The sequence below is a fragment of the Engystomops pustulosus genome, chromosome 6 (assembly GCF_040894005.1).
Source record: "Engystomops pustulosus chromosome 6, aEngPut4.maternal, whole genome shotgun sequence".
In the NCBI taxonomy this organism is placed as follows: Eukaryota; Metazoa; Chordata; class Amphibia; order Anura; family Leptodactylidae; genus Engystomops; species Engystomops pustulosus.
In genome coordinates this window covers 190,113,266-190,132,184 of record NC_092416.1, presented here as the reverse complement: position 1 = coordinate 190,132,184, position 18,919 = coordinate 190,113,266, and the positions used below count along the sequence as shown (strand labels likewise).

At 49.8% G+C, this 18,919-nt stretch overlaps 1 protein-coding gene across 3 annotated transcripts in view; it reads left to right on the top strand.

Moving 5' to 3' along the window:
* The first annotated feature begins 282 nt into the window (after positions 1–282).
* Positions 283–18,919, top strand: part of CACNG5 (calcium voltage-gated channel auxiliary subunit gamma 5) — a 44,778-nt gene continuing 26,141 nt past the window's right edge. For 2 of the 3 annotated variants that reach the window (XR_011847869.1, XM_072112810.1), the window contains exons 1-3: positions 286–551; positions 17,692–17,914; positions 18,455–18,541. Coding sequence is in view for 2 of the 3 variants with exons in the window: in XM_072112810.1 (XP_071968911.1) it covers positions 17,719–17,914; positions 18,455–18,541 (283 nt within the window). In the remaining variant the exon portion in view is untranslated. Of the gene's footprint in view, positions 552–17,691; positions 17,915–18,454; positions 18,542–18,919 lie in introns of all 3 variants that reach the window. The other variant, XM_072112811.1, reaches the window with a different exon arrangement.

Here is an 18,919-nt window from a genome sequence, read left to right as displayed (position 1 = left end):
AGCCCCCTCCCCGGCATCACCAGTGTATGCAGCCCCCTCCCCGGCATCACCAGTGTATGCAGCCCCCTCCCCGATATCACCAGTGTATGCAGCCCCCTCCCCGATATCACCAGTGTATGCAGCCCCCTCCCCTGTATCACCAGTGTATGCAGCCCCCTCCCCGGCATCACCAGTGTATGCAGCCCCCTCCCCGGCATCACCAGTGTATACAGCCCCCTCCCCGATATCACCAGTGTATGCAGCCCCCTCCCCGATATCACCAGTGTATGCAGCCCCCTCCTCAGTCTGGAGCGTCCCATTGTCTGTCCCCCTCCTCGGATATAATAGGAGGCTGAGCTGCTGGAGGGGCTGAGCCTCCTCTCCCTCCTCTCCCTGTGTTCTCTGGGTGGCATCTCACAGACCTCTCCATCTCTCGTGCCACAGAGACGCCTCATCCTGCCGTCTGCCCAGAGGCTACAGGGACATTGGGGACCCCCCACCCGCTGAGCTGCTGCCTGACACTGACCAGGACACCCGGGAAGTTACTTGTGAGCGCCCCCCAGTACACACAGGTAAGTGGGCACCCGGTGACCCCTGTGCATGATGAGGGTCTCACACACTGGACCCAGAAACATCCAATGCAACCGCGGCAAGAGGGATGATGGGTGTAGTATGTCATGAGTACTATGGATGATGGGTGTAGTATGTCATGAGTACTATGGATGATGGGTGTAGTAGCTAAAATCAGTGGGATATGTAGTATGAGTTCTAGTAGTTGAGTATGAGGAATGTTTGGTGTACAGGACCCCAGAATAACTACAGACCCCCAGACCGGACCCCAGAATAACTACAGACCCCAGACCGGACCCCAGAATAACTACAGACCCCAGACCAGACCCCAGAATAACTACAGACCCCAGACCAGACCCCAGAATATCTACAGACCCCAGAATAACTACAGACCCCCAGACCGGACCCCAGAATAACTACAGACCCTCAGAATAACTACAGACCCCCAGAATAACTACAGACCCCCAGAATAACTACAGACCCCAGACCAGACCCCAGAATAACTACAGACCCCCAGACCGGACCCCAGAATAACTACAGACCCCCAGACCAGACCCCAGACTAACTACAGACCCCCAGACCGGACCCCAGAATAACTACAGAAACCCAGACCGGACCCCAGAATAACTACAGACCCCCAGACCGGACCCCAGAATAACTACAGACCCCCAGACCAGACCCCAGAATAACTACAGACCCCAGACCAGACCCCAGAATAACTACAGACCCCAGACCGGACCCCAGAATAACTACAGGCCTGAGACCAGACCCCAGAATAACTACAGACCCCCAGACCGGACCCCAGAATAACTACAGAACCCCAGACCAGACCCCAGAATAACTACAGACCCCCAGAATAACTACAGACCCCCAGAATAACTACAGACCCCCAGAATAACTACAGACCCCCAGAATAACTACAGACCCTCAGAATAACTACAGACCCCCAGAATAACTACAGACCCCCAGAATAACTACAGACCCCAGACCGGACCCCAGAATAACTACAGACCCCAGACCAGACCCCAGAATAACTACAGACCCCCAGACCGGACCCCAGAATAACTACAGACCCCCAGACCAGACCCCAGAATAACTACAGACCCCCAGAATAACTACAGACCTCCAGACCGGACCCCAGAATAACTACAGACCTCCAGACCGGACCCCAGAATAACTACAGACCCCAGACCAGACCCCAGAATAACTACAGACCTCCAGACCGGACCCCAGAATAACTACAGACCACAGAATAACTACAGACCCCAGAATAACTACAGACCCCTGACCGGACCACAGAATAACTACAGACCCCAGACCGGACTCCAGAATAACTACAGACCCCAAACTGGACCGCAGAATAACTACAGACCCCCAGACCAGACCCCAGAATAACTACAGACCCCAGAATAACTACAGACCCCCAGACTGGACCCCGGAATAACTACAGACCCCCAGACCGGACCCCAGAATAACTACAGACCCCAGACCGGACCCCAGAATAACTACAGACCCCAGACCGGACTCCAGAATAACTACAGACCCCAAACTGGACCGCAGAATAACTACAGACCCCCAGACCAGACCCCAGAATAACTACAGACCCCAGAATAACTACAGACCCCCAGACTGGACCCCGGAATAACTACAGACCCCCAGACCGGACCCCAGAATAACTACAGACCCCTGACCGGACCACAGAATAACTACAGACCCCAGACCGGACTCCAGAATAACTACAGACCCCAAACTGGACCGCAGAATAACTACAGACCCCCAGACCAGACCCCATAATAACTACAGACCCCAGACCCCAGAATAACTACAGATCCCAGACCCTACCACAGAATAACTACAGACCCCAGACCAGACCCCAGAATAACTACAGACCCCCAGACCAGACCCCAGAATAACTACAGACCCCCAGACCAGACCCCAGAATAACTACAGACCCCAGAATAACTACAGACCCCAGACCAGACCCTAGAATAACGGCAGACCCCCAGACCAGACCCCAGAATAACTACAGACCCCCAGACCAGACCCCAGAATAACTACAGACCCCCAGACCCGACCCCAGAATAACTACAGACCCCCAGACCAGACCTCAGAATAACTACAGACCCCCAGACCAGACCCCAGAATAACTACAGACCCCCAGACCAGACCCCAGAATAACTACAGACCCCCAGACCCGACCCCAGAATAACTACAGACCCCAGACCAGACCCCAGAATAACTACAGACCCCAGACCAGACCCCAGAATAACTACAGACCCCAGACCGGACCCCAGAATAACTACAGACCCCCAGACCAGACCCCAGAATAACTACAGACCCCAGACCAGACCCCAGAATAACTATAGACCCCAGACCGGACCCCAGAATAACTACAGACCCCAGACCAGACCCCAGAATAACTACAGGCCTGAGACCAGACCCCAGAATAACTACAGACCCCAGACCAGACCCCAGAATAACTACAGACCCCCAGACCAGACCCCAGCATAACTACAGACCCCCAGACCGGACCCCAGAATAACTACAGACCCCAGACCGGACCCCAGAATAACTACAGACCCCCAGACCAGACCCCAGAATAACTACAGACCACAGACCAGACCCCAGAATAACTACAGACCCCAGAATAACTATAGACCCCAGACCGGACCCCAGAATAACTACAGACCCCAGATCGGACCCCAGAATAACTACAGACCCCAGACCAGACCTCAGAATAACTACAGACCCCCAGACCAGACCCCAGAATAACTACAGACCCCAGAATAACTACAGACCCCCAGACCAGACCCCAGAATAACTACAGACCCCAGACCAGACCCCAGAATAACTACAGACCCCAGACCAGACCCCAGAATAACTACAGACCCCAGACCAGACCCCAGAATAACTACAGACCCCAGACCAGACCCCAGAATAACTACAGACCCCCAGACCAGACCCCAGAATAACTACAGACCCCAGACCAGACCCCAGAATAACTACAGACCCCCAGACCAGACCCCAGAATAACTACAGACCCCAGACCAGACCCCAGAATAACTACAGACCCCAGACCTGATCCCAGAATAACTACAGACCCCAGACCAGACCCCAGAATAACTACAGACCCCCAGACCAGACCCCAGAATAACTACAGACCCCCAGACCAGACCCCAGAATAACTACAGACCCCCAGACCCGACCCCAGAATAACTACAGACCCCAGACCAGACCCCAGAATAACTACAGACCCCAGACCAGACCCCAGAATAACTACAGACCCCAGACCGGACCCCAGAATAACTACAGACCCCCAGACCAGACCCCAGAATAACTACAGACCCCAGACCAGACCCCAGAATAACTATAGACCCCAGACCGGACCCCAGAATAACTACAGACCCCAGACCAGACCCCAGAATAACTACAGGCCTGAGACCAGACCCCAGAATAACTACAGACCCCAGACCAGACCCCAGAATAACTACAGACCCCCAGACCAGACCCCAGCATAACTACAGACCCCCAGACCGGACCCCAGAATAACTACAGACCCCCAGACCAGACCCCAGAATAACTACAGACCACAGACCAGACCCCAGAATAACTACAGACCCCAGAATAACTATAGACCCCAGACCGGACCCCAGAATAACTACAGACCCCAGATCGGACCCCAGAATAACTACAGACCCCAGACCAGACCTCAGAATAACTACAGACCCCCAGACCAGACCCCAGAATAACTACAGACCCCAGAATAACTACAGACCCCCAGACCAGACCCCAGAATAACTACAGACCCCAGACCAGACCCCAGAATAACTACAGACCCCAGACCAGACCCCAGAATAACTACAGACCCCAGACCTGATCCCAGAATAACTACAGACCCCAGACCGGACCCCAGAATAACTACAGACCCCAGACCAGACCCCAGAATAACTACAGACCCCCAGACCAGACCCCAGAATAACTACAGACCCCCAGACCAGACCCCAGAATAACTACAGACCCCAGACCAGACCCCAGAATAACTACAGACCCCCAGACCGGAGCCCAGAATAACTACAGACCCCAGACCAGACCCCAGAATAACTATAGACCCCAGACCGGACCCCAGAATAACTACAGACCCCAGACCGGACCCCAGAATAACTACAGACCCCAGACCAGACCCCAGAATAACTACAGGCCTGAGACCAGACCCCAGAATAACTACAGACCCCAGACCAGACCCCAGAATAACTACAGACCCCCAGACCAGACCCCAGCATAACTACAGACCCCCAGACCGGACCCCAGAATAACTACAGGCCTGAGACCAGACCCCAGAATAACTACAGACCCCAGACCAGACCCCAGAATAACTACAGACCCCCAGACCAGACCCCAGCATAACTACAGACCCCCAGACCGGACCCCAGAATAACTACAGACCCCCAGACCAGACCCCAGAATAACTACAGACCACAGACCAGACCCCAGAATAACTACAGACCCCAGAATAACTATAGACCCCAGACCGGACCCCAGAATAACTACAGACCCCAGATCGGACCCCAGAATAACTACAGACCCCAGACCAGACCTCAGAATAACTACAGACCCCCAGACCAGACCCCAGAATAACTACAGACCCCAGAATAACTACAGACCCCCAGACCAGACCCCAGAATAACTACAGACCCCAGACCAGACCCCAGAATAACTACAGACCCCAGACCAGACCCCAGAATAACTACAGACCCCAGACCTGATCCCAGAATAACTACAGACCCCAGACCGGACCCCAGAATAACTACAGACCCCAGACCAGACCCCAGAATAACTACAGACCCCCAGACCAGACCCCAGAATAACTACAGACCCCCAGACCAGACCCCAGAATAACTACAGACCCCAGACCAGACCCCAGAATAACTACAGACCCCCAGACCGGAGCCCAGAATAACTACAGACCCCAGACCAGACCCCAGAATAACTATAGACCCCAGACCGGACCCCAGAATAACTACAGACCCCAGACCAGACCCCAGAATAACTACAGACCCCAGACCAGACCCCAGAATAACTACAGACACCAAAACCCAGAATAACTACAGACCCCCAGACCAGACCCCAGAATAACTACAGACCCCAGACCAGACCCCAGAATAACTACAGACCCCCAGACCGGAGCCCAGAATAACTACAGACCCCAGACCAGACCCCAGAATAACTATAGACCCCAGACCGGACCCCAGAATAACTACAGACCCCAGACCAGACCCCAGATATATTTACAGCTGGTATAACCTGGGATCTCCTGTATATAATGATATATGTACAGCCGGTATAACCTGGGATCTCCTGTATATAGTGATATATGTACAGCCGGTATAACCTGGGATCTCCTGTATATAATGATATATGTACAGCCGGTATAACCTGGGGATCCCCTGTATATAATGATATATGTACAGCCGGTATAACCTGGGGATCTCCTGTATATAATGATATATGTACAGCCGGTATAACCTGGGATCTCCTGTATATAATGATATATGTACAGCCGGTATAACCTGGGGATCTCCTGTATATAGTGATATATGTACAGCCGGTATAACCTGGGGGCCTCCTGTATATAATGGTATATGTACAGCCGGTATAACCTGGGGATCTCCTGTATATAATGATATATGTACAGCCGGTATAACCTGGGGATCTCCTGTATATAATGATATATGTACAGCCGGTATAACCTGGGATCTCCTGTATATAATGATATATGTACAGCCGGTATAACCTGGGGATCTCCTGTATATAGTGATATATGTACAGCCGGTATAACCTGGGGGCCTCCTGTATATAATGGTATATGTACAGCCGGTATAACCTGGGGATCTCCTGTATATAATGATATATGTACAGCCGGTATAACCTGGGGATCTCCTGTATATAATGATATATGTACAGCCGGTATAACTTGGGGATCTCCTGTATATAATGATATATGTACAGCTGGTATAACCTGGGGATCTCCTGTATATAATGATATATGTACAGCCGGTATAACCTGGGGATCTCCTGTATATAATGATATATGTACAGCCGGTATAACCTGGGGATCTCCTGTATATAATGATATATAGACAGCCGGTATAACCTGGGTATCTCCTGTATATAATGATATATAGACAGCCGGTATAACCTGGGGATCTCCTGTATATAATGGTATATGTACAGCCGGTATAACCTGGGGATCTCCTGTATATAGTGATATATGTACAGCCGGTATAACCTGGGGGCCTCCTGTATATAATGGTATATGTACAGCCGGTATAACCTGGGGATCTCCTGTATATAATGATATATGTACAGCCGGTATAACCTGGTGATCTGCTGTATATAATGATATATGTACAGCCGGTATAACCTGGGGATCTCCTGTATATAGTGATATATGTACAGCCGGTATAACCTGGGGATCTCCTGTATATAATGATATATGTACAGCTGGTATAACCTGGGGATCTCCTGTATATAATGATATATGTACAGCCGGTATAACCTGGGGATCTCCTGTATATAATGATATATGTACAGCCGGTATAACCTGGGGATCTCCTGTATATAATGATATATGTACAGCCGGTATAACCTGGGGATCTCCTGTATATAATGATATATGTACAGCCGGTATAACCTGGGGATCTCCTGTATATAGTGATATATGTGCAGCCGGTATAACCTGGGGATCTCCTGTATATAATGATATATGTACAGCCGGTATAACCTGGGGATCTCCTGTATATAATGATATATGTACAGCCGGTATAACCTGGAGATCTCCTGTATATAATGATATATGTACAGCCGGTATAACCTGGGGATCTCCTGTATTTAATGATATATGTACAGCCGGTATAACCTGGGGATCTCCTGTATATAATGATATATGTACAGCCGGTATATCCTGGGGATCTCCTGTATATAATGATATATGTACAGCCGGTATAACCTGGGGATCTCCTGTATATAATGATATGTGTACAGCCGGTAAAACCTGGGGATCTCCTGTGTATAATTATATGTGTACAGCCGGTATAACCTGGGGATCTCCTGTATATAATGATATATGTACAGCCGGTATAACCTGGGGATCTCCTGTATATAATGATATATGTACAGCCGGTATAACCTGGGCATCTCCTGTATATAATGATATATGTACAGCCGGTATAACCTGGGGATCTCCTGTATATAATGATATATGTACAGCCGGTATAACCTGGAGATCTCCTGTATATAATGATATATGTACAGCCGGTATAACCTGGGGATCTCCTGTATATAATGATATATGTACAGCCGGTATAACCTGGGGATCTCCTGTATATAATGATATATGTACAGCCGGTATAACCTGGGCATCTCCTGTATATAATGATATATGTACAGCCGGTATAACCTGGGGATCTCCTGTATATAATGATATATGTACAGCCCGTATAACCTGGGGATCTCCTGTATATAATGATATATGTACAGCCGGTATAACCTGGAGATCTCCTGTATATAATGATATATGTACAGCCGGTATAACCTGGGGATCTCCTGTATATAGTGATATATGTACAGCTGGTATAACGTGGGGATCTCCTGTATATAATGATATATGTACAGCCGGTATAACCTGGGGATCTCCTGTATATAATGATATATGTACAGCCGGTATAACCTGGGGATCTCCTGTGTATAATGATATATGTACAGCCGGTATAACCTGGGGATCTCCTGTGTATAATGATATATGTACAGCCGGTATAACCTGGGGATCTCCTGTATATAATGATATATGTACAGCCGGTATAACCTGGGGATCTCCTGTATATAATGATATATGTACAGCCGGTATAACCTGGGGATCTCCTGTATATAATGATATATGTACAGCCGGTATAACCTGGGGATCTCCTGTATATAATGATATATGTACAGCCGGTATAACCTGGGTATTGTCAGTATATAGTGATATATGTACAGCCGGTATAACCTGGGGATCTCCTGTATATAATGATATCTGTACATCCGGTATAACCTGGGGATCCCCTGTATATAATGATATATGTACAGCCGGTATAACCTGGGGATCTCCTGTATATAATGATATATGTACAGCCGGTATAACCTGGGGATCTCCTGTATATAGTGATATATGTACAGCCGGTATAACCTGGGGATCTCCTGTATATAATGATATCTGTACATCCGGTATAACCTGGGGATCCCCTGTATATAATGATATATGTACAGCCGGTATAACCTGGGGATCTCCTGTATATAATGATATATGTACAGCCGGTATAACCTGGGGATCTCCTGTATATAATGATATATGTACAGCCGGTATAACCTGGGGATCTCCTGTATATAATGATATATGTACAGCCGGTATAACCTGGGGATCTCCTGTATATAATGATATATGTACAGCCGGTATAACCTGGGGATCCTCTGTATATAGTGATATATGTACAGCCGGTATAACCTGGGGATCTCCTGTATATAATGATATCTGTACATCCGGTATAACCTGGGGATCTCTTGTATATAATGATATCTGTACATCCGGTATAACCTGGGGATCTCCTGTATATAATGATATATGTACAGCTGGTATAACCTGGGGATCTCCTGTATGTAATGATATATGTACAGCCGGTATAACATTGGGATCTCCTGTATATAATGATATATGTACAGCCGGTATAACCTGGGGATCTCCTGTATATAATGATATATGTACAGCCGGTATAACCTGGGGATCTCCTGTATATAATGATATATGTACAGCCGGTATAACCTGGGGATCTCCTGTATATAATGATATATGTACAGCCGGTATAACCTGGGGATCTCCTGTATATAATGATATATGTACAGCCGGTATAACCTGGAGATCTCCTGTATATAATGATATATGTACAGCCGGTATAACCTGGGGATCTCCTGTATATAATGATATATGTACAGCTGGTATAACCTGGGGATCTCCTGTATATAATGATATATGTACAGCCGGTATAACCTGGGGATCTCCTGTATATAATGGTATATGTACAGCTGGTATAACCTGGGGATCTCCTGTATATAATGATATATGTACAGCCGGTATAACCTGGGGATCTCCTGTATATAATGATATATGTACAGCTGGTATAACCTGGGGATCTCCTGTGTATAATTATATATGTACAGCCGGTATAACCTGGGGATCTCCTGTATATTATGATATATGTACAGCTGGTATAACCTGGGGATCTCCTGTATATAATGATATATGTACAGCCGGTATAACCTGGGGATCTCCTGTGTATAATGATATATGTACAGCCGGTATAACCTGGGGATCTCCTGTATATAATGATATATGTACAGCTGGTATAACCTTGGGATCTCCTGTATATAATGATATATGTACAGCCGGTATAACCTGGGGATCTCCTGTATATAATGATATATGTACAGCCGGTATAACCTGGGTATTGTCAGTATATAGTGATATATGTACAGCCGGTATAACCTGGGGATCTCCTGTATATAGTGATATATGTACAGCCGGTATAACCTGGGGATCTCCTGTATATAATGATATATGTACAGCCGGTATAACCTGGGGATCTCCTGTATATAGTGATATATGTACAGCCGGTATAACCCGGGGATCTCCTGTATATAATGATATATGTACAGCCGGTATAACCTGGGGATCTCCTGTATATAGTGATATATGTACAGCCGGTATAACCTGGGGATCTCCTGTATATAATTATATATGTACAGCCGGTATAACCTGGGGATCTCCTGTATATAATGACATATGTACAGCCGGTATAACCCGGGGATCTCCTGTATATAATGATATATGTACAGCCGGTATAACCTGGGGATCTCCTGTATATAGTGATATATGTACAGCCGCTATAACCTGGGGATCTCCTGTATATAATGATATATGTACAGCCGGTATAACCTGGGGATCTCCTGTATATAATGATATATGTACAGCCGGTATAACCTGGGGATCTCCTGTATATAATGATATATGTACAGCCGGTATAACCTGGGGATCTCCTGTATATAATGATATATGTACAGCTGGTATAACCTGGGGATCTCCTGTATATAATGATATATGTACAGCCGGTATAACCTGGGGGTCCCCTGTATATAATGATATATGTACAGCCGGTATAACCCGGGGATCTCCTGTATATAATGATATATGTACAGCCGGTATAACCTGGGGATCTCCTGTATATAATGATATATGTACAGCTGGTATAACCTGGGAATCTCCTGTATATAATGATATATGTACAGCCGGTATAACCTGGGGATCTCCTGTATATAATTATATATGTACAGCCGGTATAACCTGGGGATCTCCTGTATATAATGATATATGTACAGCCGGTATAACCTGGGGATCTCTTGTATATAATAATATATGTACAGCCGGTATAACCTGGGGATCTCCTGTATATAATGATATATGTACAGCCGGTATAACCTGGGGATCTCCTGTATATAATGATATATGTACAGCCGGTATAACCTGGGGATCTCCTGTATATAATGATATATGTACAGCCGGTATAACCTGGGGATCTCCTGTATATAGTGATATATGTATAGCCGGTATAACCTGGGGATCTCCTGTATATAATGATATATATACAGCCGGTATAACCTGGGGATCTCCTGTATATAATGATATATGTACAGCCGGTATAACCTGGGGATCTCCTGTATATAATGATATATGTACAGCCGGTATAACCTGGGGATCTCCTGTATATAATGATATATGTACAGCCGGTATAACCTGGGGATCTCCTGTATATAGTGATATATGTACAGCCGCTATAACCTGGGGATCTCCTGTATATAATTATATATGTACAGCCGGTATAACCTGGGGATCTCCTGTATATAATGATATATGTACAGCCGGTATAACCTGGGGATCTCCTGTATATAATGATATATGTACAGCCGCTATTACCTGGGGATCTCCTGTATATAATGATATATGTACAGCCGGTATAACCTGGGGATCTCCTGTACATAATGATATATGTACAGCCGCTATTACCTGGGGATCTCCTGTATATAATGATGTATGTACGGCCGGTATAACCTGGGTATCTCCTGTATATAGTGATATATGTACAGCCGCTATTACCTGGGGATCTCCTGTATATAATGATATATGTACGGCCGGTATAACCTGGGGATCTCCTGTATATAATTATATGTGTACAGCCGGTATAACCTGGGGATCTCCTGTATATAATGATATATGTACAGCCGGTATAACCTGGGGATCCCCTGTATATAATGATATATGTACAGCCGCTATTACCTGGGGATCTCCTGTATATAATGATATATGTACAGCCGGTATAACCTGGGGATCTCCTGTATATAATGATATCTATACAGCCGGTATAACCTGGGGATCTCCTGTATATAATGATATATGTACAGCCGGTATAACCTGGGGATCTCCTGTATATAATGATATATGTACAGCCGGTATAACCTGGGGATCTCCTGTATATAATGATATATGTACAGCCGGTATAACCTGGGGATCTCCTGTATATAATGATACATGTACAGCTGGTATAACCTGGGGATCTCCTGTATATAGTGATATATGTACAGCCGGTATAACCTGGGTATCTCCTGTATATAATGATATATATACAGCCGGTATAACCTGGGGATCTCCTGTATATAATTATATGTGTACAGCCGGTATAACCTGGGGATCTCCTGTATATAATGATATATGTACAGCCGGTATAACCTGGGGATCTCCTGTATATAATGATATATGTACAGCCGGTATAACCTGGGGATCTCCTGTATATAATGATATATGTACAGCCGGTATAACCTGGGGATCTCCTGTATATAATGATATATGTACAGCCGGTATAACCTGGGGATTTCCTGTATATAATGATATATGTACAGCCGGTATAACCTGGGGATCTCCTGTATATAATGGTATATGTACAGCCGGTATAACCTGGGGATCTCCTGTATATAATGATATATGTACAGCCGGTATAACCTGGGGATCTCCTGTATATAATGATATATGTACAGCCGCTATTACCTGGGGATCTCCTGTATATAATGATATATGTACAGCCGGTATAACCTGGGTATCTCCTGTATATAGTGATATATGTACAGCCGCTATTACCTGGGGATCTCCTGTATATAATGATATATGTACAGCCGGTATAACCTGGGTATCTCCTGTATATAGTGATATATGTACAGCCGCTATTACCTGGGGATCTCCTGTATATAGTGATATATGTACAGCCGGTATAACCTGGGGATCTCCTGTATATAATGATATATGTACAGCCGGTATAACCTGGGGATCTCCTGTATATAGTGATATATGTACAGCCGGTATAACCTGGGGGCCTCCTGTATATAATGATATATGTACAGCCGCTATAACCTGGGGATCTCCTGTATATAATGATATGTGTACAGCCGGTATAACCTGGGGATCTCCTGTATATAATGATATATGTACAGCCGGTATAACCTGGGGGCCTCCTGTATATAATGATATATGTACAGCCGCTATAACCTGGGGATCTCCTGTATATAATGATATATGTACAGCCGCTATAACCTGGGGATCTCCTGTATATAATGATATGTGTACAGCCGGTATAACCTGGGGATCTCCTGTATATAATGATATATGTACAGCCGGTATAACCTGGGGATCTCCTGTATATAATGATATATGTATAGCTGGTATAACCTGGGGATCTCCTGTATATAATGATATATGTACAGCCGGTATAACCTGGGGATCTCCTGTATATAATGATATATGTACAGCTGGTATAACCTGGGGATATCCTGTATATAATGATATATGTACAGCCGCTATTACCTGGGGATCTCCTGTATATAATGATGTATGTACGGCCGGTATAACCTGGGTATTGTCAGTATATAGTGATGTGTGTGTTGAGGATTATTTCTGGTTGATGTGTGAAGTTTCCGCTCTGATCACACGTCTTCGCAGGTTGCGTCCCTCTGATAACACTGATTGTCACACTTGGTGATTGGGCTCCTGATGTGTCATATCCTGCAGTTTTGCAATTGTAGACTTTGAGCAGGATGGAGGATGGGGGTAGTTGTCCGTTACTTATTAACCTGCATGTACAGTATGTAGTCACTGGTTGAATACTCTCATCATTATTTATAGCTGAGGGTTATGGTCCCCCAAATGTTTACGCCCCCCCCCCTCCCCCGGTATATTGTGCCCCACACCTGCTATAGGTTAACCCCGCGTCCCCCCATGGTGTAGGATAACCCCGCTCCCCCCCCATGGTGCAGGGTAACCCCGTGTCCCCCCCATGGTGCAGGGTAACCCCGCGTCCCCCCCATGGTGCAGGGTAACCCCGTGTCCCCCCCATGGTGCAGGGTAACCCCGTGTCCCCCCCATGGTGCAGGGTAACCCCGCGTCCCCCCCATGGTGTAGGGTAACCCCGTGTCCCCCCCATGGTGTAGGGTAACCCCGCTCCCCCCCCATGGTGTAGGGTAACCCCGCTCCCCCCCCATGGTGTAGGATAACCCCGCTCCCCCCCCATGGTGCAGGGTAACCCCGCTCCCCCCCCATGGTGCAGGGTAACCCCGCTCCCCCCCCATGGTGCAGGGTAACCCCGCGCCCCCCCCATGGTGTAGGATAACCCCGCGTCCCCCCCATGGTGTAGGGTAACCCTGCGTCCCCCCATGGTGTAGGATAACCCCGCTCCCCCCCATGGTGTAGGATAACCCCGCTCCCCCCCATGGTGTAGGGTAACCCCGCATCCCCCCATGGTGCAGGGTAACCCCGCATCCCCCCATGGTGTAGGATAACCCCGCTCCCCCCCATGGTGTAGGATAACCCCGCTCCCCCCCCATGGTGCAGGGTAACCCCGCTCCCCCCCCATGGTGCAGGGTAACCCCGTGTCCCCCCCATGGTGCAGGGTAACCCCGTGTCCCCCCCATGGTGCAGGGTAACCCCGTGTCCCCCCCATGGTGCAGGGTAACCCCGTGTCCCCCCCATGGTGCAGGGTAACCCCGCGTCCCCCCCATGGTGCAGGGTAACCCTGCGTCCCCCCATGGTGTAGGGCAGTGATGGCAAACCTTTTAGACACCGAGTGCCCAAACTACAACTAAAACACACGTATTTTTCGCAAAGTGCCAATGCGACAATTTAAGCAGTAACTTATTACTCCCTGCTCTTTCACAGGTTCAATTGTATAGGCACCTGAGGACACCAATACAGTAGAAAGAAGGAGAAGAAGTTTGGATTATCATTGTAGCTTCCTTCTGGGGTCCTGGGACTGCAAGAGGCCTTGAGTCCTGTCTGGCAAACTCTACCCTGGGGTGATGGCAAGGGTGCCCATAAAGAGGGCTCTAAGTGCCACCTCTGGTGTAGGATAACCCCGCGTCCCCCCATGGTGTAGGATAACCCCGCGTCCCCCCATGGTGTAGGATAACCCCGCGTCCCCCCATGGTGTAGGATAACCCCGCGTCCCCCCATGGTGTAGGATAACCCCGCGTCCCCCCATGGTGTAGGATAACCCCGCGTCCCCCCATGGTGTAGGATAACCCCGCGTCCCCCCATGGTGTAGGATAACCCCGCGTCCCCCCATGGTGTAGGATAACCCCGCGTCCCCCCATGGTGTAGGATAACCCCGCGTCCCCCCATGGTGTAGGATAACCCCGCGTCCCCCCATGGTGTAGGATAACCCCGCGTCCCCCCATGGTGTAGGATAACCCCGCGTCCCCCCATGGTGTAGGATAACCCCGCGTCCCCCCCCCATGGTGTAGGATAACCCCGCGTCCCCCCCCCATGGTGTAGGGTAACCCTGCGTCCCCCCATGGTGTAGGGTATCCCCGCATCCCCCCATGGTGTAAGGTAACCCCACATCCCCCCATGGTGTAGGGTATCCCCGCATCCCCCCATGGTGTAGGGCAGTGATGGCGAACCTTTTGGAGACAGAGTGCCCAAACTACAACCAATACCCATTTATACGTCGCAAAGTGCCAACATGTCAATTTAACTAGTAGCTTATTGATCCCTGCTGTATCACAGGTTTCAATTGTATTAGCGTCCTAAGTTCACCAATACAATAGAAAGATGATGGGGAAATTTGGATTGTAGCTTCCATCCAGGGTCCCCTGAAAAGGAAGAATCGGGGGACCCAGAGCAGGAGCTCCAACGTTTATCCATCTCTATCCACACCTTCCCACTCCTCCTGTAGTCCTGGCAGCCAAGGATGTTGCTTTAAAATGGCTATGAGCATGGCATATGGTCTTGGACCACAGGAGGAAGCTTTGAGTCCTGTCTGTTGGTGTGAAGGCCTGGGTGCCCCCAGACAGGGTTTTGAGTGCCACCTCTGGCACCCGTGCCATAGGTTCGCCACCACTGGTGTAGGGTATCCCCGCATCCCCCCATGGTGTAGGGTAACCCCGCGTCCCCCCCCATGGTGTAGGGTATCCCCATGTCCCCCCATGGTGTAGGGTAACCCCGCGTCCCCCCCCATGGTGTAGGGTATCCCCATGTCCCCCCATGGTGTAGGGTATCCCCATGTCCCCCCATGGTGTAGGGTATCCCCATGTCCCCCCATGGTGTAGGGTATTCCCATGTCCCCCCATGGTGTAAGGTAACCCCGCGTCCCCCCATGGTGTAGGATAACCCCGCGTCCCCCCCATGGTGCAGGGTAACCCCGCGTCCCCCGCATGGTGTAGGGTAACCCTGCGTCCCCCCATGGTGTAAGGTAACCCCGCGTCCCCCCCATGGTGTAGGGTATCCCCGCATCCCCCCATGGTGTAAGGTAACCCCGCATCCCCCCATGGTGTAGGGTATCCCCGCATCCCCCCATGGTGTAGGGTATCCCCGCATCCCCCCATGGTGTAGGGTAACCCCGCGTCCCCCCCCCCCCATGGTGTAGGGTATCCCCATGTCCCCCCATGGTGTAGGGCAGTGGTGGCGAACCTATGGCACTGGTGCCAGAGGCGGCACTCAGAGCACTTTTTGTGGGCACTCGGGCCATCACCCCAGCCCACCAGAAAGGACTCAAAGAATCTTGCTGCAGTTCCAAGCAACATAAAAGATGCTGTTTTCAGTCATATATGAAAGTGATACTTACTCCACTACTTGGGACTGTAGGAAGAGGGAGAATGAGTAGACAGGGCCGGATTATCTTTGGAGGACCTCCTGCTGGCCCCACGATTCTCTGTGTACAGAGGGACACTGGAAAGAAGCTAAAATGATGCAGATTTTCCATCTTGTCCTCAGGAGGCCAATATGATCGAAGGTTGTTGAGGAACAGGGAGCAATAAGTTACTGCATTAATTTTTGGTTGGCACCTCATAATAAATAAGGGGGGGTTTGGGTTGCAGTTTTGGCACTCGGCTGCTAAAAGGTTCGCCATCACTGGTGTAGGGTATCCCCATGTCCCCCCATGGTGTAGGGTATCCCCATGTCCCCCCATGGTGTAGGGTATCCCCATGTCCCCCCATGGTGTAGGGTATCCCCATGTCCCCCCATGGTGTAGGGTATCCCCATGTCCCCCCGTGGTGTAGGGTATCCCCGTGTCCCCCCCATGGTGTAGGGTATTCCCATGTCCCCCCCATGGTGTAGGGTAACCCCGCGTCTCCCCCATGGTGTAGGGTATCCCCGCATCCCCCCCATGGTGTAGGGTACTCCCATGTCCCCCCATGGTGTAGGGTATCCCCATGTCCCCCCATGGTGTAGGGTATCCCCATGTCCCCCCATGGTGTAGGGTACTCCCATGTCCCCCCATGGTGTAGGGTAACCCCGCGTCCCCCCATGGTGTAAGGTAACCCCGCGTCCCCCCATGGTGTAGGATAACCCCGCGTCCCCCCCATGGTGCAGGGTAACCCCGCGTCCCCCCCATGGTGTAGGATAACCCCGCGTCCCCCCTCCCCATGGTGTAGGGTAACCCCGCGTCCCCCCATGGTGTAGGGTAACTCCGCCCCCCCCCCCCCCATGGTGCAGGGTAACCCCGTGTCCTTGTCTTGCAGGTCCCCGGCCCCCCGTGGCTCGCTGGGATGGGGGTCTGCAGCAGGAAGGCGCTGACGTTGCTGAGCAGTGTGTTCGCGGTCTGTGGTCTGGGGCTGCTGGGGATCGCGGTCAGCACTGACTACTGGCTCTACCTGGAGGAGGGGGTCATCCAGCCCCAAAACCAGAGCACCGAAATCAAGATGTCCCTGCACTCCGGGCTCTGGAGGGTCTGCTTCCTGGCAGGTACAATGTACAAGGACAACCTACTGTGTATCTAATGTATATAGAGACCCCCCCCCAGTATATAGTGACCACGCCCAGTATATAGTGACCCCACCCCCAGTATATAGTGACCCCGCCCCAGTATATAGTGACCCCGCCCCAGTATATAGTGACCCCGCCCCAGTATATAGTGACCCCGCCCCAGTATATAGTGACCCCGCCCCAGTATATAGTGACCCCGCCCCCAGTATATAGTGACCCCGCCCCCAGTATATAGTGACCCCGCCCCCAGTATATAGTGACCCCGCCCAGTATATAGTGACCCCACCCCCCGTATATAGTGACCCCACCCCCAGTATATAGTGACCCCGCCCCAGTATAAAGTGACCCCGCCCCAGTATAAAGTGACCCCGCCCCAGTATATAGTGACCCCGCCCCCAGTATATAGTGACCCCGCCCAGTATATAGTGACCCCGCCCAGTATATAGTCACCCCCCCAGTATATAGTCACCCCCCATGTGTGTATATATATATATACATAATCTTCTGTCTGTGTTGCAGGGGAGGAGTTGGGCCGCTGTTTCACCATTGAGTATGTGATGCCAATGAACGTACAGATGACTTCAGAGTCCACCGTCAGTGTCCTGAGTAAGAGCAACCCAGTACAGGGGCTCTGGGGGCAGAGGTCACCAGTACAGGGGCTCTTGGGACAGAGGTCACCAGTACAGGGGCTCTGGGGGCTGGGGTCACCAATACAGGGGCTCTGGGGGCCGAGGTCACCAGTACAGGGGCTCTGGGGGCCGAGGTCACCAGTACAGGGGCTCTGGGGGCCGAGGTCTCCAGTACAGGGGCTCTGGGGGCAGAGGTCACCAGTACAGGGGCTCTGGGGGCAGAGGTCACCAGTACAGGGGCTCTGGGGGCAGAGGTCACCAGTACAGGGGCTCTGGGGGCAGAGGTCACCAGTACAGGGGCTCTGGGGGCAGAGGTCACCAGTACAGGGGCTCTGGGGGCAGAGGTCACCAGTAC